Genomic DNA, 24,419 nt, shown 5'->3' on the forward strand with positions numbered 1-24,419 from the left:
TGATTGGAAACCCCTCATCCAAAAGTTGCATTCAAAAACAGCAGATCTCAGAGGGACACTACTCACAAGACTTCAGTCGGTTAGTGAAGTTAAAATTCTCGCCACTTTTCCTTTCCTTAAACCTGACTGTAAAGGTATGAAGGTTGAAGATGGAGAGATCAGTGTAAGGAGAGAATTTAAATGGGAACTCATAGAAAGCTGGGAACTGTTTCCGACAGACAGAATGTTTTCAGCAATGCAGTTTCTCAGGATGTATTTTGTTTCTATATGATATAAAAACCACAACTTGAAAAGTCTGCACTCAGGTTTTCAATGAATTATTGAAAAATTATTCCTTTTTTTAGATTATTTCTCAACATCTTAGCTGTTTTCAACTTCTGTATCATTGTTGCTGTCTTCTCAGGCAATGTTTCACATCCTCTTAGCAACTTCCATCACTTAGTTCAAGTGGATTGCGGGTCTTTTAAATCTCCCCAATTTCTCTCCCTTCTTCTCCTAATTGTAAGAAAATGCTGCTTCATCATTCAATCTTTCTTTGAAAAGAGCCAACAAGTGATTATTTGTAAGATTTCTCATTCACTGAAAAAGTGTTGTTCTGTAGAGACCTTAAGCTCACATGTCAGTGAGGTACATATTTGGGTTATCATAGCTAACAAATATTCAGATTTTTAGCTATTTGTAAACAATGCAGGCTTGTTCCCTCTGTCACCATCTTGAGTCAATAGCATTGCAAAGAGTCTTGTTGGCAGAGGCTTGTAACTAGCATTCTACCTGTACACTTTCGGAGAGTGTAGTTTAGGAGAGGGGAAAGGAAACCAATAAAAAATGAAGTAGACTGTATTCCCTCCCAGGAATGTACCTGAATGAAAAATATAGCAGTTGATTTATAAGGTTTTCTTGCACGTAGGTGAGGAGGGGGAATTTAAACTCACCCACCTGGTGGAAATTGCATTACTGTAAGCCAATAAAATCATCCATGGAACTTAATGAAGACCCCCAATTTTAACCTCCTCTCCTAAAAAGAGAGGAAAGGACATGCAAATTGGGTCTATGGTCATTTACCTGTCATGGCTTTCCCGCCAGGACATGAAAGGAAAACCCAGGATCAGCGAAAGTTCAAGTAGGAAAATTATTTTACATTTATTGAGTTCTATTGTGGAGCCAGGCATTGCACCTGCTCCCGATAAAACTGACCTGATTGTCAGAGACAGTTTCTGCGGTCCCTGTTATACAACATGCCATGCCCACTTGCTGTCCAACTGCTTCTTCCCTTCAGCTTTGGGTGGCTGATTAACTAAGGGCATGCAGATAAGTCCCACCAGTTAAATCTTTTGAGTGTCATGTTGTTAAGGCTGGGACAGTTACCAGGTATTTCAGCCCCTGTCACCGTCAAAGAATCTCAAACATAACTCTCATCACCAATCATAGTTGGATGCTAAGTACACTGAGACATAACAGTTAGGAAGGAAAGATCCCTGTTCATTTGGAAGTGGTAATAATGGGCAGTGCTGAAATTGTGCATTCTAGCTCCTTTCAGTAGAAGTTGCATGATCTTCACATTTGAACACTGATTGAATTTTGCTCTTGAAATAATACTTGAACACATAGATGAGACTGGAAGGCAATCAAGACTTGTAGGATGACAATAAGAACAACTTCAAAATAAGATGATCGAGAGTAGAAAGTAAACACAAATTTGGACAATAATATGTGCAAATTAATGTTTTCTCATTAAAAAATCACATTCCTCTATTTGAAAATAATGCCCAAGTCTATGGTGCTGATAGTGGTAATAGTACCTCATTCTTCTCCTCTAGGTTTGTGATCATGACAACAATGGTTGACCGCTCCTGCCAAATCATTGTCCAAAAGTCTGACACTGTGTTCACAGTTGGTCCCTGAGTGGCAATGTACACTTTTTCCTCCCCTCCATAGCCCTGCAACATACAAAGTTATCAACTCAATACCAGTGCTAGAGAAGCAGAAACATGACAGCATAGTTGCACTATGCTCCTGCAGTGATGCAGTGAGGAGAATCGCTGATACACTTACTGTCAAAAGGAGTGGTGGAAGAAAACACAGTTGCTTGAGCTGTACTTTGAGTTGAAGGAAGCAGAAACTGAAGCATGGGATCAGTTGTGCAAATAATAGAGTTCAATTGTTGTGCAGATACTTTACATACCAAATCAAAGAAAACAATTTGTTCTGGTGGCTCGGTTTTGTCTCACTGTTAGCTCTTGCACAACCATGCTGCTGAGAAAACCAATATTCTGTAAGGCTGACAACCAGGTTGCTACACAACGCTGCTGACTTAGGCAGTGCACACACGGGATGAGCAAAACACTTATTTACACAATATACTTGTGCCATCAATCATAACGCAAAAGGATGTCAGTACCTGATCTTCAACAGCAACAGCCAGTGAAGGATTGTTTGGTGCCCAATGCATAAGGCTATTTTCTGGCTACTGCAGAAGGATTAGTGTTGTGACAGTGTCTAGGTTGGAATGGTAGGCCATTTGGAGGGAGTCACTTGGTTGAGAGGCTAATTTCTTTTGAATAATGGGAGCCCCTTCAGCACTCATTCTTCATGACCACAGATGCAGTCCCTGTTTTGATCATTTTTAAGGGTCTTATGTAGTCCGGCCACAACATCTTGTCATTGAGGCATAATAATGTCATCACACATAATGCAGGCCATGTGCTAATATAGAGCACCTGCTATCAGCATAGTAGTACCTATAAAACAGACAGTATGTAACAGTGCTGCATAAACTGCAACTCTGAAAATCGCACATAGGGACAAATACTTACCCTTCCCATCAATCATAAATGACTCAGCAAATAACCTCATCCTGTGTTAAAGAAAATAACTTCATAACTTACACAGGAAGTAGCCCAGGGTCTGCTGAATAAATGGAAATTCCATATCGCAACACAATAATTGTTATACTTGTATTGTAATTGTTACATTCATTTTTAAGATTGGCCCAGCCAGCCTCTTCAAGCTGTGCCTCTAGATATTGCACTTACCCGAATGTAATTAGCATTAATGTATGAACTAAGCGGATCCTCTGTTTTGTTAATGGTAAGGCACACTCTGCTGTGAGGATCTGAAAATGAAATGGCAAAATAAAAAAGAACAGAACATCTTTGCATTAACTGAATTTGATCACTCAAATCTACAAACAAGTGCCTTCGTAGCATAACCCTTTGGGCTACATCTTAACTAAGAGATAGTTTAATTCCTGCATATTCCATTTTCTAACATTCCCTAACATAAAAAGCACCTATTCGATCATTCCTATGCAGTCTTATTGGAAAATAAATTAGTTAAATAGCCTGAATAAGCAGGATCTGATGGGACATTATGGTACTTATGCAAGTCTCCCTAAAAGCGCATCGGGATCAATTTCAAAACTGATGTTAACACGTTGGAGTGAGGATAATATAGAGGAATTAGTTGCACACTACTGAGGCTATTATTTGCATTTCTTATAGCCCATAGTCTAGTATTACATCAATTAATAACTATTGTAACTGGAAACTCACCCGAACTTCTGTTTCCTGTGTTCCAACTAACACCAAATGCAGTTCACTGATCACCCTAGACTTTGCTGACTTACTTCAATTCCTCGTTAGGTAAGGCCTCAACTTGAACATTCTTACTCTCACTTTCAAGTCCTTCCATAGATTCACCCTTCTCTCTCTCTAATCTTCAGCTCCATAACGCTCCAAGGCATCTACTCTGCTGTAATTCTGGTCTCTTGAGAAGCCCCCAATTTTAATTACTTCACCAGATTTGCCTTCAGCTACCTTGGCTCGAAGTTCCAGGATTCCATCCCTATTTCTCTCTGCTGCTCCAAATTGCTTCCCTCTTTTAAGAAATTCCTTAAAACCTATTTCTTTGATAAACGTTTGGCCATCTGCCACAGTGTCTCTATATGTGGTTCAGGGTCGTAAAGCTGCCCCCTTCACCGCCTACCCCCTGCACTCCCACCCCCCAAGGCCCATGTATTGGGGGGGCTGTTCAAAGCACTGTACATAGCTACAAGTTGACATTATGGTTGTTGTGAGGGAATTGGGGCTCTCTTTGGCAAACAAACAAACAAAAGAGATCATGTTCTGACTTGGCAATACATTTAATGCTGGCATTTTGGCAATCTACTTACTTGGGAGGATTGTCTTATAACGATTCTTCAGTCCAAAACCTGGAATATCAAATTCCTTTGGATCAACAAAATTCATTGGTATTTCCTACAGTCGAGAGAATTAAAGCATGAAGATCAAGATTATACTAATATTGTATAAATATTATAATTGCAATATTCTAAAAAAAAGGCACAGTTCATATATTTGCCACGATTGACTATAATGTGATTAATTCTGACATCTGAGGATCTGAACTCCATAAGATACAGCAGCTAAAAAAAACATGGATTAAAAAATCAAACAATAATCTGCTTGGATACACAAATCAAACAAATTCTCTTTCCCATTCAGAGTGTTTATTGACTGCATTGCAATGTCATCTTAACCCAGGAACTGAGAATTCCAGATATGGTGCTGCCACACTTCCCAATGAAAACGATGGCATAGGGAAACACAGTGTGAAAACAAGTCACTTTACCACGGGCTGGAGAGAGAAAGAACAAAAACGAAAGAAGGCTTTTATACTCCAAGATGCCAGATGTACATTGCATTTAACAACAATAAATTAAGCGGCTGTCTGCTTGGTTTAGTTTTGCAGCCAATGAAAACCATATGGGGAAGGTTTAAAGTGGGCAGAACAAGGAATAGTGAGATCGTGAGTCAAAAACATGTACTTAGCTCTTAAAATGTTTCTGCTGAAGTGTGATTTAACAAATAATGATTTGATAGATCAGAACTTGAGTATTGCTGAAGACATTCAGTTGAAGCTTTTCATTTGGTATTCATTACAATAGAACAGTTTCACAAGAGTACTAAATCTCAAAGGGAACAATAATTTATACTCCGTGAGAAGAGAGAATTGATAGATTCTTCTAGGAGAAAGTGAGGACTGCAGATGCTGGAGATCAGAACTGAAAATATGTTGCTGGAAAAGTGCAGCAGGTCAGGCAGCATCCAAGGAACAGGAGAATCGACGTTTCTGGCATGAGCCCTTCTTCAGGAAGGCTCCTTTGTCAGGATTCCTGAAGAAGGGCTCATGCCTGAAACGTTGATTCTCCTGCTCCTTGGATGCTGCCTGACCTGCTGCGCTGCAACACATTTTCAGAATTAATATCTGGATATCAAACCTACAGCGCAGCGAGCAAACCTACGCCCTAAACCTCAACCTGAGCTACAAACCTTCACAAACCTTGCAAAAACATAACAAAATAATACAGGCAGAAGCTATTTGGTCCACTATACTGTACCAGATCTTTGAAACATAGAGTCCATTCCTTTCCATTATAGTGTCATTTTTCCAAAGCCTAGCAAATCGTTCCCCTTAAATAATTTATTTAAAACCATTTCAAAAGATTGCTGTTGTTACCAGACTTGCAGACAGTGCATTAAAGATCACAGAAAATTACATTAGAATAAAAAAACTTACTCTTGTTTTGGTTCTTTTGCCAACCACTTGGATATCTTTGCCCTCTGAGTATTGACCCTTCACCATTAGAAATAGCTTCTCTTTATTTATCAAAAACTCTCTATTGATTTTTAACACGTTGATTAAATTTCTTTTAACTTAATCTAAATTGAGTTAGTTCTCGGCATGGCAAGGCAATTAAAAAATGGGAAAATAATGAGTTGAGCAAGGTTAGTTTTTGAGTGGAGACTGAGTCCTGATCATAGGCCAGATACTGAGTGAAGGTTGGGTGCTAAGAAGATGGATCACTTGATACGATGCAAAAATACGATTGAATGAATTCACTCCCAGTCAGGCTGACTACACATAGTGCACATTCCTTTGCATTACACACTTATCCCACATTTCTTGATGCTACTTACAAGGAACTCTCTCTGGAGTGAGAAGGAATCCATAGCCCGTTCATGCAGTATCTCTGAAGTGAGTAGATTAGATGCTGTTTGCAAGTATTCCCATGCAGACTGCTCCCTGGGTGATAGCACCTGCCCATCAGCTTCTTCACTTCCTGGTGTACACATGTCCAGAGTAAGGGATACATTGGAGCCTCTCCTTTAAGGTTAAAGGAGAAGATAAAATTTCACAAAAACAATTTGACAGCTGTCACTTATTTCCAGAAGCTTTGTATACTTTACTGTGATGTATTCAGTGGAGATCCCCAAGACTTAACGTATTTTTTTTCTCTGGTACATTTTGGAGCATTTAGCTGTATGCAGCTGATTGTCACCGCAATCTAAGGTGCAGCAAGCAATTTATGAGGCAAGAGGCCTTGCCAGCTGGGCCAGCATTTATTCCCCATTTCGAGTTGCCCTTGAGAAGGCGGTGGTGAGCTGCGTTCTTAAATTGCTGCAATCCACTTTGTGTAAGCAGACATGATGCTATTACAGAAGGGGTTCGAGGATTTTGACTGAGGGAAAAACAATCTATTTCCAAGACAGGTTGGTGTGTAACTTGCAGGGAACTTGCAACTGACGTTCTCATGTATATGCTGCTCTTGTCCTTCTAGGTGGTAGTGCTTATGGTTTTAGAAGGTGCTGTCTCAGGAACTTTGGTGACGATCTGCAGTGCATTCTGTGAATGGATCACACTGCTGTGATTGTGTCTTGGTGATGGAGGAAGTGAATGGATGTGGTGCCAGTCAAGTAAATTGCCCTGTCCTGGATGGTATCATGCTTCTTGAATGTTAATGAAGCCACTCCCATCCAGGCAAATGGGGAGTATTCCATCACAGTCCAGACTTGTGCCTTGTAGATGGTGGATTGGCTTTGGGGAGTCAGGATATGAGCTACAAGCCATAGGATTCTCAGCCTTTGACCTACTCTTGTAGCCATACTATTTATATAGCACAACATTTTCTGCTTGGGAACTATATAGCCTTCTGGACTTTATAGCAAAGATTTTAGGGCTTGATGCACCTTCTCCCATATCCTTACTCCAATACCCACACACCAGGGCTTGTCATCACTTGGCCTGCTACCACACACAATCCATTTTCAGCTCCTAATGGTCAGCATTAGCAGCTATCCATTCCCACAGAGTGAACTTTCCCCACTCCTTTGTCTGTCCAGCTGTTTCTCTTTCGTTGATCTCTATCTTCACCTATCTTTTAACTCTCCCAAATCCATGCCCCTCCCCCCTACCCTCATCCCCCACCTCACCTTCTGCATAAATACTAATCTTTTCCAAGCTACCACCTGTTCTGAAGAAGTGTCACTGGACTTGAAATGTTAACTCTGATTTTTTTCTGTTCAGTTTTTCCAGCAATTTCTGTCTTTGTTTTTACATTTTTACAGCTAGGCTGATTCAGTTTCTGGTGAATGGTAACCCACAGGAAGTTCATGATGGGGCAGTCAGCAATGATAATGTCATTGAATGTCAAAGGTAGATCATTAAATTCTTTCTGGTTGGAGGTGGACACTGTCTGGAACTGTATGGTGAAAATGTTACTAGCCACTTTTCAGCTCAAAACTGGACATTGTCCATGTCTTGTTGGATTTGGACATGGACCGTATCGGATGTGTTGCAAATAGCTAATATCATACAACCATTAGCAAACATTCCCACTTCTGACCTTATGATAGAGAGAAGATCATTGGCAAAGGAGCTGAAGATGATTAGGTCAAGGATAGACCTCTGAGGAACACCTGTAGCAATCATTAAGAACTCAGATGACTGACCTCCAACAGCCACAAACATCCTCCTTTATTCAAAGTTTGGGAGAAGATTTGTAGCTCGGGTGCTTGTTGTTGTGGTTCTGTTCGCCGAGCTGGGAATTTGTCTTGCAAACGTTTTGTCCTCACAGGCTTCACAGGAGGCTCCCAAGCACTGAGGATGTCATCTAGACAGGGGACGAAACGTTTGCAAGACAAATTCCCAGCTCGGCGAACAGAACCACAACATCCTCCTTTATGCCAGGTATGACTGCAATGTTTCCCTTCTACTACCATTAACTCTAATTTTGTCAGGACTCTTTGATGCCATACTTGGTCAAATGCACCCTTGATGCCAAGGAATGTCACTCTCACCTCACCTCGAGATTCAACTCTTTTGTCCTTGTTTGAATCCAGGCTGTATTGTGGTCAGGACCTGATTGTCCTTTTTGGAACTCAAATTGGGCATCAGTGAATATATTGCAAAGCAAGTGCTGATTGGTAACATTGTTGAGAATACCACCCATCGCTTTACTGATGATTGAGTGCAAACTAGTAAGGCTGTAATTAGCCATTTTGGTTTTTTTCCTGCTTTTTTTTTGTACAGGTCATCCACGGGCAACATTTGACTTGGTCAGCTAGATACCTGTGTTGTAGCTATACTGGAGCAGCTTAGCTGGGGGAGTGACAAATTCTAGAGTGCAAGTCTTCAGTACTATTTCCATAATGTTGTCAGGGTCCAAAGGCTTTTGATTATCTAGTGTTTAGACCATAAGACCATAAGACATAGGAGTGGAAGTAAGGCCATTCGGCCCATCGAGTCCACTCCGCCATTCAATCATGGCTGCTGGGCACTTCAACTCCACTTACCCGCATTCTCCCCGTAGCCCTTAATTCCCCGAGACAACAAGAATCTATCAATCTCTGTCTTGAAGACATTTAGCGTCCCGGCCTCCACTGCACTCTGCGGCAATGAATTCCACAGGCCCACCACTCTCTGGCTGAAGAAATGTCTCCACATTTCTGTTCTGAATTTACCCCCTCTAATTCTAAGGCTGTGTCCACGGGTCCTAGTCTCCTCACCTAATGGAAACAATTTCCTAGCATCCACCCTTTCCAAGCCATGTATTATCTTGTACGTCTCTATTAAGTCTCCCCTTAATTTTCTAAACTCCAATGAATACAATCCCAGGATCCTCAGCCGTTCCTCACATGTTAGACCTACCATTCCAGGGATCATCCGTGTGAATCTCCGCTGGACACATTCCAGTGCCAGTATGTCCTTCCTGAGGTGTGGGGACCAAAACTAGACACAGTACTCCAAATGGGGCTTAACCAGAGCTTTATAAAGTCACAATGATATCACAATGAATTAAATTGTCTGAAACATCTGAGGTGTTGGGAACCTCTGGAGGATGCAGAGATGGATGTACTTAGCACCTCTGGTTGGAAATCTTTGCAAATGCTTCAGCCTTATCTATTACACTGATATGCTAACATCCCCTATCATTGTGGTTGAAGACATTTCTGGAGCTTCCTCCTTCAGAGACTTGTTTAATTGGTCACTCCATTCATGTCTGGACATGGCAAGACTCCAAAGCTTAGATCCGATCCGTTGGTTGTGGAATCACTTAGTGCTGTCTATCACTTGCTTATTGCTGTTAGGTGTGCAAATAGTCCTGTTTGGTAGCTTTAGCATGTTAATACCTCATTCTTAGTATGCCTGGTGCTGCTCCTAGCATGTCCTCCTGCCTCTTCCACTGAACCAGGGATAGACACCTGGCTTGATGTTAACAATTTAATGAGGGATTGGCTGAGCAATGAGATCACAGATTGTTTTGGAGTGCAATTCTGCTGATGCTATGGCACACGGCATCTCATGGATGCTCAGTATTAAAATGCTAGGTCTGTCCTATCCAACATAACAAGGTGATAGTGCCACAAAATGTGATACAGCATATCCTCAACATGAAGAGAAGACTTTGCGGTGGTCACTCTTACCAATACTGTCATGAGCAGATACATTAGCGAAAACTAGATTAGTTCTCTGTCGCAGATCTGGTCTAGCAACTTTGTCCTTTAGGACTCAACCGATTCAGACATAGTGGTGCTGCGAAGCCACTCATTGATTGATATTGGAGGCTCCCATCCAGAATACATTCTACCACCCTTGTCACTCTCAGTGTTTTGTCTAAGTGATGTTTAACATGGAGGAGCACTGCGTCGTCAGCTGAGGGTGAAGCAATACATAATCATTAACTGGATGTCTTCTTGCCTTTGGTAAATTTGATGCCATGAAACTTAATGGAATCCAGGTTAATGGTGATGACTCCGACAGAAATTCCCTTCAGACTGTATATCACTCAACAATAGTTTAATCGTTCTCATTTGACTTTCTCCCCCTCTACTGAATTTAAATCCTACCCTCTGCCGTGGTGGGATTCAAATCTGGGTCACTGGAGCATGACCTAGGAATCTGACTACTAATCCAGTGACAATACCATTTCATCTTCACCTGAATTATTGCAAAAGACTTTGGATATAGGAGGAAAGAACGCTTACTTTATTTTTTATAAGGCACTGATGAGATTGCACATGGAATACTGTGTGCAGTTCTGGTCCTCGCTCCTAAGAAGGGAGTGCAGCAGTGATTCACCAGACTGATTCTTTGGATGGTTGGACTGTTCTATCAGGAGAGATTGAGAAGGCTGAGTTTACATTTTCTGGAGTTTAGAAGAAGGAGGGGCAACCGCAGCATCTAAAGAGTGAGATAGTTTGGACGCAGAAATGATTTTTCCTCTTGCTTTGGTGTCGAGAAACAAGGTACATAATTGCAGAATGTAAGACATGTCATTTATGACATCAGAGGGTGGTGAACCTTTGGATCTCTCTATCCCAGACAGTGGGAATCTAAGTTAATAAGCAAGTTCAAGACAAAAATGAACAGATGTAGAGTCTTAGAGATGGACAGCACAGAAAAAAGGGCTCTTTTTTCTGTGCTGTCACATGTCTGGCACATGTCTGTGCCAGGAGAAAAAAATGCACCTAACTATTCTAATCCCGTTTTCCAGTACTTGGTCTATAATCTTGTAAGCCGTGACATTGTAGGTGCACATCTAAATACAATTGCAATATTAACAGGCAGTAGTTGATTTAAGAGTTACTCATAACATCAAGGGATATGATATTAGCATGACAATATGGTATTGAGGTTGATAAGTAGCTTTGGACTGCAGAATAAGTTTGAGGGGCTGAACAGCCTATACTTGCTTCAATGTTCTCACTCACATCCTAGTCTCTGTTGCTCTAGGTTCTCAGTCAAGATTGATTTTGAAGAATGCACCAATAATTGAGCCCCAATTTTCTATAAATCATCACAAATGTGTAACTAACTAATCAAACTGAAGATGAATGAAGATGCTTAATTTTCATGACTGACTGCTATGTAGGACAAAAGTAATTTACATCAGATTTCATCATGAACAGGAAAATAACAATCTATTGTAAACAAACTTATTCTTTAACAAATGGCAAGTAAGAAAAAGTTAATTGCTAGTTATGACTTAAGCCTTTACAATCCCAAACATACACATATTCATAAGACAGACAAAAGCAGATGGTTTGACAAAAAATATTATGAGTGGAAAAATGTACACAGGGAGAAACCAATTCTGCAGTTCAAGAGTCCAGACTACAAACACAGAGTTGTTTCTCATGGTTTTGACTTTACACTATCTGCAGAGCAATGGTTGATCATCCATGCAGTAGCAGATTTCATAGACTCCAGGCTTTTCTCGTATGGAAATTCCTTCTTTCAAAGTCTTTAGGTTTGTTGTTTTCACTCAGAGAGAGAGAGAGATACTCCTTGTTTGCAGGCTTCTGGATGTCTCTGGGTGCACTGCCTCACAGATTTGTAATAACTACAGCAAGGCCAATCCACCAGACCTCAGTTGGCAGTTCTTCCTTAGGGTAAAGACAGGTGATGCCACTCTGTCTCTTAAAGAATCCATCTCGCTGATCAAAAGTCTTCTGCAGCTGAAGGGCACAATCCTACTTGATCTTTAAGATGCAAAAGCCCTCCTGGCACATCTTCCAGTTTATATTCCAACAGAGGGGTAAACAAAAAGTGATTCCCTACATCTCTCACTCCTGTGCATGCCATTCTCAGTTGATTTGACAACTCCAGAGGTGCCCAGTCTGGGCACAAGACTCAAGAAGGTGATGGAGTTAGTGGTGGAAGAGGACATGGTATTGGGGAAGGTCTTCTTTCCTGTAGAATTCAAAATATCTGAAGTAGCATCTGCTTCCAGCAGGCTATGTGGACTGAGGTTTAATTTTGTTGATATGTTTGTAGCACAAAGGTTTAGCATTTACTAAGCCAGATATTTAATATCCTTTCATAAACAGAACCATTGAAAGCTTACCTCTCCTGAAGTCCAACTGGTTTAACGGCAAGTGTAGACTGATCCACTGACTCTGATGCTGAATCAGTGGAGCTCTCAAGGCCCTGAACCAGGCTTTCTACCTGTTCCGGACTCTCAGACTGTAAAAAGACTTGACCCTCAATATCATCCTGCTCATGGTCTTGAGGTACTGCATCAATGATTTCATCCATCTTTTCTTCAGACCATTCTGAATAGGTAAAGGAGGGTTGTCGACTCATTGACTGACGCCTTGCCTCTGATGAGAATTGGCGGATGACTGTTTTCAGACAATAGAGGATCTGAGAATGAAGAACAGTTTCTTTTTAGGCAATTTGTTGAGATATGTCTGCTTTAAAAACAACAGCATCATCTATACTTTCCTTTGCTCTTGATGTACATTGTGATGACCCCAGCTGATTGGAGTACCAGACAAGTTACAGCTTAAAGTGAAACCTGGCTTGATCAATCACAAGTGTTATGTTTGCAGTTTAGTTACCATAGTGATCAGTCACTGAACATATTCATACAAGGCCGTCAATGATCTTTTCACAAAAGAATGTGTGTGTATTACACAGAAAATAAATCAAGCCACATATATATTTGTGACAATTTAAAAATATCTTAATATAAACAACAAAAGGAAAGATTCAAACCTTTTTCCAGAAATATCCTTTAGTCACTCAATCCCAGAAAAGAATCTTAACTCCTCATGATTCAAATTATTCTTTCCAGCCCTTCTCTTTCAACTGCTAAAACAACTTAACACTTCTTTCTATCTCTGGTGGGCCGAACACTCATTTGCAATTCTGACAGACCAGAAATTTCTACCAACCCTCGCCCACTGGAGACTTACATAATTTTTTTTTTAAAAACTCAACTTCTCTTCTTCTGAACTCAACCTATGCAGGATGTATCATAAATCCAACATTCAGCAATTCATTACCCAAGTAGCTAACCCAGTCATTTAAACTTACATCAAATGCTTTCTTGAAAACAAGTCAAATATTAACAAGATTCTAAAAACCAATATCACACCATGAAAATGAGGAAACATTGTGATAGGAAAGGTACACAGTTTTTAACTATTAAAAGTGACATTATATAGCTGAAGCACCATACAATTACAATGTCCTTCATTCTACTATGTGATGGAGTTCTGAATACAAGCATTTATGAGTGGAAAATAAGGTTAATTTTGCTGAAACCAAGTCTGTCAGAGATTGGAATTCTTTCCAATACTTCATCTAAGTGGGGAATAGATTATATTCTCTGTCTGAGCAGAAATCTAGAAGTCAAAAGCCAGTGTATCCAATTCATGTTGTACATGTGCTAAAGGTTCCTACTGCCAAAATGAGGCTCAATCAACAATAGTTCACATTTAGAAGAGAATATACTATATCCCTATTTATCCCCATCTCCATTCATCTGATATCAGGGACCTGAATTGTAAAGTGCTTGCTTTGATGAGCACAATATCAGCATTGATCTGATTTTATGCCTATTGTAAAATGACAAAACTTCCCTGATTTCACCCTCCAACTTTGAAGTGTTTCTTTGACTTGACAGTGCATGAAATTAGTTAGGCTGGCTGTCAGTAAATAAGGAGAAAATGAGGACTGCAGATGCTGGGGATCAGGGTGGAGAGTGTGGTGCTTGAAAAGCACAGCAGGTCAGGCGGCATCCAAAGAGCAGGAGAATTGATGTTTCGAGTATAAACCTTCATCAGGAATTAACATGATCTTAAATTTCTATGGAGTTCTTCTGTCTTGGTGTAACTTGGATGGAAGATCCAAATAAACTTTGAAGAAATACAGTTTTCAGATCTTTTTCTTGGGATGGGGCTGTGGTTGAATCTTCTGCCAAAATATGATTACAGATCAGGAGGAGCATCATATATTATCTTCTGTTGTCATTTGGTAATACAGATCTTGAGTATTAGTGAGAAATGACACATTTTGTTGAAGCTTGTCTCCTCATACTTCTCAGGACACTCCTAACAATACCAGTGTGAAGATAGAAACAACATATTGTACTGTATCAGAAAAGAGTTCATGTTAGTTGGCAATGGACTCTGGTTGTTAGAAGCAGTTGTAGTAAAGAAAGTACTACTTGTATCAAGGCCACTCAGCTCCTGAGCTTATTAGTAAAGTCACCATAATCCCAGAGGACCACAGGACTGTCTCTCATCAGAGAGAGAGAGAGAGAGAGACAGAGTGTGTGTGTGTGTGTGTGTGTGTGTGTGTGTGTGTGTGTGTGTGTGTGTGTATGTGTGTGTGTGTGTTGTGTGAGACAACTGGTGTGGTCTAACCTGAGCGTCCCCATGCCTTAGGTAAGGGGAAGGTATGAGAAGGAGTAAGTGTTATGGTAACCTTAGCCAGTGTGGAAATTGAACCCGTGTTGTAGTAGCAGACCATGTGATAACAGAGCCTGGTGTGTGGGGGTTGGGAGAAAGACATGGGAGAAGTTGTCTCAAGCCTAAACTTGTTGAACTTGATATTGAGTTCAGAAGGCTATAGAGGTGCCAAGCAGAAAATGAAGTGCTATTCTTCCAGCTTGCGTTGACCCACACACCAGGCCTTGATATCACATGGTCTGCTCTTACACACCACCCATCGTTAACCACTAATTGTCCACTTACAACTATTCATTTTCTTAAGCTGTTCATTATCCAATCAGTTGTCTTCCCCACTGTTCTTCTCTCACTTCGGGCTCTATCTCCTCTATTGTTCACTCCTTACCCTGTCCCCTCACCCAATCTTCTGCAAAAAAACCCCAACTTTTTCCCAAGCTACCATCAGTTCTGAGGAAGGGTCTCTGAACTTGAAATGTTAACTTTGATTTCATTCCATAGCTACTGCCAGACCTGCTGAAGCTTTCTAGCAATTTCTGTTTTAGTTTCTGATTTCCAGCATCTGCAGTTCATTTAATTGAAATGTAAATAAACCTGTAAACAAAAGTCTTTGTTCTTTGATAGGTTTCAGATTTGGAAGATGATAAGAAGCCTTGGCAGGTTGGTGTAGATGGTATAACCAACAGCCATGGTGTATGTATGATGGAAGAAGTGAATGTTCAAAGGTGTAAATGTGGTGTCAGTCAAATAGGTTGTCTTTTCCTGGCTGGTGAGACCTTCTTTAGTGAAACAAATAATCATGAGAAATAAGAACAAAACGATGTTATTTGACCCTTATAAACTCACTTCTCCATCCTACAATATCATGGTGAATCTTCTCCCTCAACTCCACCTTTCTGAATTTTCTCCATATCCCTCACTTTCCTTACCAGCCAAAATTCTATCACCCTCCATCCTGAAAATATTTAATGACTCAGCATCCTATGGTCTCTGTATTCACAATACTTTGATTCAAGACATTTCTCCTAATCTTAGTCCAACAGGACTGATCCCTTATTATGAAACTGTGAACTCATGCTCTAGATTTCTCATCCAGGGAAAACATTTTCTTTAACCTATGAAATTCCTTAAGAATTTTATGTTTCAATTGAACCACCTCTCATTCTTCTAAACTACAAAGAATATAGATCTTGTCTGCTCAATGTCTCCTAATAGGACAAATTCTCAGGAACTGGTCTGATACGTTTGCACTGCAGTCCCTCTGGGTCAAGTATGTCCTTTCTTAGGCAAGGAGTTCAAAATGGTACCCACCAATGCCCTCTATAATTATGAAAAGACTTCTTTAATGTGTTTATGACAAAAACTAATAAACCCCTTTCTTTTCCAATTACTAGTAGTACCTGCATGTTAAATTTCTCTGACAGATGTCCAATATTACTCAGGTTACCCCATAAGCAAGTATCTCTCAGCTTTTCACAATGTAAAAAAAAATTCATTTTTTTCCCTATTGTTTGCTTACTGAAAATGGATGCCTCACATTTCATCATGTTGCTTTCCACATGACAGGCTTTTCCCTACTCACCCAAACTGGCCATAATCTATCGCAACTCTGTATTCTCCTCATTATTTACTTCGCTAACTTTGTATCAGCAGCAAACGTGAATGCATTACTCAGTCCGCTAAAGTAAATCTCTGATGTAAGTTGTAAATAGCCATAGTCCAAGAACTGATTTGGGTTGCTGTCTGTCCGTGAACCAATCCTTAATCCTTGATAATTATAGTGCCACTTCACCCCAACCCATTCTATGAGTCCTAATCATGTGTAGATAGTCTTTTATGGGCACCTCAATGAGTGCATTTAATAATCCAATTACACTACAGCCACTGTGCCTCTCTTACCCAACTAACTAGTTACATCCTCAAGCTAAACATTTGTCAAACACAGTTACCCTTTCACTAACCCATATTAATAATTTTTGAAGTACTCTTTTACCAAGTCTCAATATTAAATTCTAATTTTTTACCCATGATTGCTGTTAGACTAACTGGCCTATGATTTCCTGTTTTCCCTCTTCCCCTCTCTCTTAAAAGCCGGGTATGTATGCACACTGCCAAACTTATGGAATTTTTCAAATGTCTAATGAATTTGGGAAAACCAAACTCAATGCATCCACTATTTCTGTAACTGCCTCTTTTAAAACATTAGGATATCGGTCATCAGGTCCAGTAGATTTTGTGCCATTTAGTCCCATTAATATCTCCAGTACTAGATTTAAAATAAATGCTTTACATTCCTCATTTTCATTAGACATTCAGTTCCCAATTATTATCAGGAAGATTGTAAAGGGGGAGCAATGTTGAGAAAGAGTAAGCATTTACGGGAGTGCAGGGATATGATTACTGTCAAGAGGGAGAATGAGAGGATGAGAAGTGTCGAGGGTGTAGGAGAATGTGTAATGTCAGGATGGTAAGCAACTTGAGGTGGATGCCAAGCAAGCTTCAGGGAATAGTGGGGTAAGCAGTGTTATGTGTTGTGCTCAGGTGCAGCAGTGCACAGTCTTGTGTGTTGGGTTGCAGCTCATGTAAGCATTGTAGCTGGATGTAAGTTTTTTTGGCCTTTCTGATACATTACCACTGTTATTCACTGTCAGTTCAGATCCTGTACCTTTGATTCATACCAGGAGAGGCCTGGCATAAATTTGTGTGACTACAAGCCATTGAACCCAATGGTGATACAATTCCATGTCAGAATGGTGAGTGGCTTGAAGGGGACCTCGAACATGGTGGTGTTCCATGTAGCTACCGCTCTTACCCTTCTAGATGATAGTAGTCATGAATTTGGAAAATATTATTTAAAACAGTCACTCTCACCTTACCTCTTAAATTCCTCTCTTTGTCCATGTTTGAATGAAGGTTATAATGGAGATCAGGAGCTGAGTGACCCTGGGGGTGTCGGTGAATAGGTTATTGCTAAGAAAGTGCTGATTGACAGGATTGGGAGGATGAGTTGGTGACACCTTCTATCACTTTGCTGATGATCAAGTGTAGACTGATGTTCAGTAACTAGCTGGGTTAGATTTGTCCTGCATTTATGTTCAGGACATACTTGGGCAACTTTCCACACACCGGTGTTGTAGCTGACTAGAACTGGCCTGGTTACTAGCATGCTCTGGAGCACAAATCTTCAGTCTTATTGCCGAAATATTGTCAAGTCAGTAGCATTTACAATATCTCAGGACTCCAGCTGTTTCTTGTTATCACGTGGATTAAAGTGAATTGAACTGGCTGAAGACTGGAATCTGTGATGCCTTTTGAGGGAGGTAGAGATTGGTCATGCACTTAGCACTTCTGGTTGTAGATTATTGCCTAATGTGTTGCATTGATGTGCTGAGCTCTTCCATTATTGAGGATGGGGATACTTGTGAAAGTTCTGTTGTTTAATTGTCCACTGTCATTCATTAGTCGTCTTGTTTTACAGCTTTACTATGTTGAGACTAAATTTTTGTCTTCCTGGTGCAGCTCCAGGCATGCCTTCCTGCACGTTCCACTGAACAAGGATTGATCCTCTGGCTTAATGGTAATGGTAGAGTGGGGGATATGCCAGGCTATGATGTGCTGGAGTACAATTCTGCTGTTGAAGAATTTAAATTTAGCACCCTTGTTTTGGACTTAACCAAGCTGCTGTCAATTTCATGAAAAAAATATATCACATTATGCCACTCTTGTCTCAAGGCACATTTTCCTCCAGGATTGAATTGGTTCGTCAATGTAACAATTGAGACAAATCTTGCATATCTTCATCCTCCCAATTATTATTGCAAATTTGGTTTATCCGATCAATATGATGATTAAAGTTTCTCATGATTGCTATACTAGACTTACGATATGCTACTCCAATTTCCTAATTTATACTTTGCCTTGTTAAATGTATATTAGTTGTGCTTAATCATATGTGATGGGAATCAAATGGGGATTCACCTGAGCCGCAACAAAAGTGAATTTGGGGCTCTTGTAGTAGTATCTATATCTCTGGTCCAGAAGTACAGTTTCAAATCCTACCTGCCCTGAAGTTGTGCCACAACACGTCTATGCAGTTTGATCAAAAATAGGTAACGTGTCTTGTAGGTTAAATCATGTAATCTTAAATTGGTGTCAATTTAAGCACAATTCTTAGCACACAGCATCCTTGTAGCACCCTTTCAGAAAGGGTAGTAGGGACAGAAACCTTCATTACAGTCAGAAAACACTTGAATATGCCATATATCTGAAGTCCTGAAATTTGCAGAACCGCAAGTCAAGAACTGGAAAGTAGGAATAGTCAGGGGAGCAGCAGTGAAATGAGGGACCAAGTAGATTCGTTCATTCTGCAGAACACAGAAGGAAGTCTCTCAATGCATTGTGCCTATGTCACCTGTAAAAGACTATCCATTAGTTTCACTTCCCTATGATTCTCTCTTTCAAATATTTATACACTTCTGCTTTGAAAGTTGCAACTGAATCTCCTTTTTTAAGAAAACTTTCTTTGTAGGTGCTGCAGTCTTTTGTAATTTTTGCAACACGAACTAACATCAAAGTTAGGAGCACCATAGATTCATACAGTTTTGTTACAGAATGTTAAACTCACCCCGGAGCCTGTCAGCACAGTTCCCAGTATAGCTGTTGCCAGGAGAGGGCAGCAACTCTCTGTATCCCAAAATCCTTGCTGCAGAGGCAAGAGATCCTGGAGGAAATAAAAGTTCATTGAGCATAAAAATGAACAGCAGCCAAACAGCGATATACACACATATTTTTCATTTTCTTACCTGAATCTTCTGATTTTACCAATAAAAATACCTAGAAAGATTGTTGTGCTTGAATGTGTAGGGAGACAAACTATATGGAAGAGAAAACAGGTGCATTTTTCTTGACACGTTTCTTTACTACCATGTTAGGAAATTACTTCAGTTTCCTTCTTTGTTGTAATAAGGCCCATCATCCATTCAGTCATAGGAATGTCAGCAGTAGCAGGAGTAGGAGACTATTTGGCCCTTTGAGCCAGTTATGCTATTTAATGTGATTATGGTTGACCCTCTACCTTAACACCAATTTCCTGCACTATTCCAAAGCCCTTAATACCCAGAGAGCTATCAACTTTTTTGCCTTGAATATATTTATTGATTGAACCACCATAGCTCTCTAGGCTAAAGAATTCCTAACATTCATAAACCTGTGTCAAGAAATGTCTGCTCATCTCCATTCTCCATTGCACACACCTTTTTCTGAGAGTGTCATCCCTACAGGGGAGGCAATGGCCTAGTAGTATTATTGTTAGACTATTAATCCAGAAACTCATTTAATATTCTTGGGACTGAGGTTTAAATCCTGTTACAAGAGATGGTTGGAATTTGAATTCAATAAAGAATCTGAAATGAAGGGTCTAGTGATAACCATGAAACCATTGTTGATTGTCAGGAAAAACCCATCTGGTTCACTAGTGTCCTTTAAGGAAGGAAACTACCATCCTTACTTGGTCTGGCCTACATGTGACCCCAGACCCACAGCAATCTGGTTGACTCTTAACTGACCTCTGAGCAAATAAGGATGGGTGATAAATGTTGGCATAGCCAGTGACACCCATAGTCCGTGACTGAATTAAAAACAAATTCCTTGTTCTATTCTCTGTAGCCAGGGAAATATTTTCTTAGCTTTTACCATCAAGACACTTATAAATAGACAATAGGTGCAGGACTAGGCCATTCTGCCCTTCAAGCCTGCACCACCATTCATTATGATCATGGCCGATCATCCTCAATCAGTATCCTGTTCCTGCCTTATCCCCATAACCCTCGATTCCACTATCCTTGAGAGCTCTATCCAACTCTTTCTTAAGCGAACCCAGAGACTGGGCCTCCACTGCCTTCTGGGGCAGAGCATTCCACACATCCACCACTCTCTGGGTGAAGAAGTTTCTCCTCATCTTTGTCCTAAATGGCTTACCCCTTATTTTTAAGCTGCGTCCTCTGGTCCGGGACTCACCCATCAGCGGAAACATGTTTCCTGCCTCCAGAGTGTTCAATGCTTTAATAATCTTATACGTCTCAATCAGATCTCCTCTCAGTCTTCTAAACTCAAGGGCATACAAGCCCATCGCTCCAATCTTTCAACATAAGATAGTCCCGCCATTCCGGGAATTGACCTCGTGAACCTACGCTGCACTCCCTCAATAGCCAGAATGTCTTTCCTCAAATTTGGAGACCAGAACTGCACACAATATTCCAGGTGCAGTCTCACCAGGGCCCTGTACAGCTGCAGAAGAACCTCTTTGCTTCTATACTCAATCCATCTTGTTATGAAGGCCAGCATGCTATTAGCCTTCTTCACTACCTGCTGTACCTGCATGCTTGCCTTCATTGACTGGTGTACAAGAACACCCAGATCTCTTTGTACTGCCCCTTTACCTAAATTGATTTCATTTAGATAGTAATCTGCCTTCCTGTTCTTGTCACCAAAGTGGTTAACCATACATTTATCCACATTAAGCTGCATCTGCCATGCATCTGACCACTCACCTAACCTGCCCAGGTCACCCTGTAATCTCCTAACATCCTCCTCACATTTCACCCTGCCACCCAGCTTTGTATCATCTGCAAATTTGCTAATGTTACTATTAATACCATCTTCTATATCATTAATATATATTGTAAAACACTGCGGTCCCAGCACTGATCCCTGCGGTACCCCAATGGTCACCGCCTGCCATTCCGAAATGGAGCTGTTTATCACTACTCTTTGTTTCCTGTCAGCCAACTAATTTTCAATCCAAGTCAGTATTTTGCCCCCAATACCATGCGTCCTAATTTTGCACACTGACCTCGTATGTGGGACTTTATCAAAGGCTTTCTGAAAGTCCAGGTACACTACATCCATTGGATCTCCCTTGTCCATCTTCAGAGTTACATCCTCAAAAAATTCTAGAAGATTAGTCAAGCATGATTTCCCCTTCATAAATCCATGTTGACCCTGACCTATCCTGTTACTGCTATCCAGATGTGTCGTAATTTCATCCTTTATAATTGACTCCAGCATCTTTCCCACCACTGAGGTCAGACTAACTGGTCTATAATTTCCTGCGTTCTCTCTCGCTCCTTTCTTAAAAAGTGGTGTAACATTAGCCACCCTCCAATCCGCAGGAACTGATCTTGAATCTATCGAACATGTAATGTTAAGTTTAGGGCCTAATATCCCAGAGGCTCAGCATTATGCTATCAACACATGGATTCATGTGCTGAGAGCAAATGTGGGTTAACAATGAAAGCAAGTGGAATTTAAATTCAGTTAGTAAATGTGAAATTAAGCCTACTTTCATTAATGTTGACCATGATATAAAAACCCAATTATTTCACTAATGTCCTTGAGGAAAGGCAATGTTCTATCATTAACTGATCCGGCTGCACAGCAATGTGATGATTCTCAACTGCTGTCTGAAATATCCATTCCATTGTTTCAAACCATGACAGAATCCTAAAGGCAGTGCTATAATAGAAATGTGGCTCAAAAAAGAGGCAATAATGGCAGTTTCTCTAAGACCCTGCATGTAGAGTCTTCAGGCAGGATGGAGAGTAGGATAGAAAAAATGTGGGAGCGTAACGTCATTGGTTAAAGAAACAGTTCCAGCTATGAAGAGGGATGATGTACTAAATGAATTATCAAGTTAGGCGAAATGGGTTGAGGTCAGAAATAAGAAAGGGAAGCCACACTATTCAGAGCATATTATAGACCACAAGTGGTGCAAGGAAGATGGAAGAAGGAACGTGCAGGTAGATTTCTGAGTGCAAAACAATAGGGCAAAAATACTTGGGAACTTCAACCACGCTCCATCAACTGGGATATAAGCACTGTGAAACGTACAGAGGACACAAACTCTTAAATTACATTCCAGAGAACTTTCTGAGCCAGCACCTAACAAGACCAATGGGAGGCATACAATTCCTTATTTAGTTTAGGAAATTAAGTTGAAAAAGTGGATGAAGTCACACTAAGTGACCGTTTTGGAGACAGTGACTATATTACAGTTAGATTTAGCATAATTACGGAAAAGTTGAAAGATAGAACATAATTGAAAATTCTAATTTGGGGGAAGACAAGTTTTAAGAAGCTGAAAAGTGATGTGGTGAAGTTGGACGTGATACAGCCACTTGAATGGAAATCCAATTTGAGTCAGTGGAAAGCCGTGGACATCTTGTCCCAGTCTTGAAAAAGGGTAGTATTGCTAAATCTAGAGTACCTGGTTATCCAGAAAAACACAGTTTAAGGGAAAGCTGCAACATGCAAAAAATGTACAGGGGTAATTAAAAAGAAAATTAAGAAAGCAAATAGAGGAAATTAGAAAATATTGACAAGGTTAAATCAAGGAAAAGCAATTTTTGCAATGTTTAGAACAACATTTTAAGTAAGGCAATGACAGAGTCTATCTAAGAGATGTAATAGATAAATTATGATAATATGAAGAAGATTAATACTTTGCCTCCGTCTTCATAAAGGAGAAGGTATTTAGTTAAGGAGGAGAGTGAAATAGTTAGTACAAGAATGCAAAGCAAGAGGAGGTCTTAGAGAAACTGATATGCCTGAAGGTGAATAAATTACCAGGATTTGCTGGATTGTATCAGGTTGTTAAAAGGAAGCCAAGGAGGAAATAATGGATACTGTAAAGATCCTTTTCAACTCTCACTAGAAACAGGTGAGGTGTCAGAGGATTACAAGTAACTGAACATTGTTCCATTGTTTAAAAAAGGTCGGGGTGAGGCCAAATTATATAGGCTGGTCGGGGGAGGGGGAGGGAAATTTCTAGAATCTGTTCTGAGTTACAGAATAAACTGTCACTTTGAAAGGTACAGATTAATCGGGGTAGTCTGGTTTTGTGTAGGAAAAGTTACACTAAGTTACATAATTGAACTTTTAGAAGTAACAAGGAGGATTGATGAAGGCAGTGTCATGGCATGAACAAATAAAATCCCATGGAATACAGGGGAATGGGGCAAGTTGTACCCAAAATTGGTTCAGTGACAAGTAACAAGGCATAATGGTTGAAGGATGGTCTTTATGAATGGGAAAGAGTTTTCAGTGATGTTCTATAGAGCTCAGTGTTGGGTCCCTTCCTATTAGTTATACATATTAACCATTTGGGCCTAAATGTGGGAGACATGATTAGAAAATTTGCAGATGACATACCAATTGGCCAGGTAGTGAAGAAGATAGCTGTTAATTTGAGAAAGAGATCCATAATTGTTTGGTTGAACAGGCAGAACAGTGTCAGATTGAATTCAATCTGAAAAAGTGAGAAATAATGTATATGGGCCAATCAAAGCTAGGGAATGCCCAATAAACGGAAGAAAGTTAGGAGGGTAGAGGGAGTAAAGACCCTTGGAGTGCATATTTACAGGTTGTTGAAGGTAACTGAACAGGTGGATAAAATGATCAAGGGACCATGTGAAATGTTTTCCTTTGTTGAACAAGGTGTACATTACAAAAGCAGGAACGTATTGTAGAATTGTACAAACACAGGTCAGACCAAGGCTGGAACTCTGTGTACAGCTCGGGTCACCACATTACAGGTCTTACATTATTGTGTTGGAGACAATACAGAGGAGATTTACAAGGCTGTTCCCAGGCTTGAAGGTGGAACAAAGATTGGATAGGCTGTGGCTGCCAAGTTTAGAATGGAGGAGGCTGAGGTGATGACTTAACTAAAGTATACAGTACAAGGGTATGAAGAGCATAGATAGAGTAGACAAGATTTGGCTCCCCTTCGTGGGAAGGCCTGTTAACAGGGGACACAGTTTTAAGCTGATCGATATTAGGATGGAAGGGCATAAGGAAACCCCAGAGGGTGGTGGATGTCTAGAA

General features: G+C 40.3%; 1 protein-coding gene across 12 annotated transcripts in view; it reads right to left on the reverse strand.

Moving 5' to 3' along the window:
* ptpn5 (protein tyrosine phosphatase non-receptor type 5) overlaps nt 1-24,419 on the reverse strand; it is a 245,750-nt gene that overhangs the window by 12,436 nt on the left and 208,895 nt on the right. For all 12 annotated transcript variants that reach the window (XM_072592038.1, XM_072592040.1, XM_072592036.1 and 9 more), the window contains 6 exons: nt 19,162-19,257; nt 12,188-12,486; nt 5,979-6,165; nt 4,172-4,256; nt 3,033-3,112; nt 1,800-1,937 (listed from right to left, as the gene is read on the reverse strand). In XM_072592038.1, coding sequence (XP_072448139.1) covers nt 1,800-1,937; nt 3,033-3,112; nt 4,172-4,256; nt 5,979-6,165; nt 12,188-12,486; nt 19,162-19,257 — 885 coding nt within the window. The remainder of the gene's footprint in view (nt 1-1,799; nt 1,938-3,032; nt 3,113-4,171; nt 4,257-5,978; nt 6,166-12,187; nt 12,487-19,161; nt 19,258-24,419) is intronic.

The sequence above is a fragment of the Chiloscyllium punctatum genome, chromosome 22 (assembly GCF_047496795.1).
Source record: "Chiloscyllium punctatum isolate Juve2018m chromosome 22, sChiPun1.3, whole genome shotgun sequence".
Lineage (NCBI taxonomy): Eukaryota > Metazoa > Chordata > Chondrichthyes > Orectolobiformes > Hemiscylliidae > Chiloscyllium > Chiloscyllium punctatum.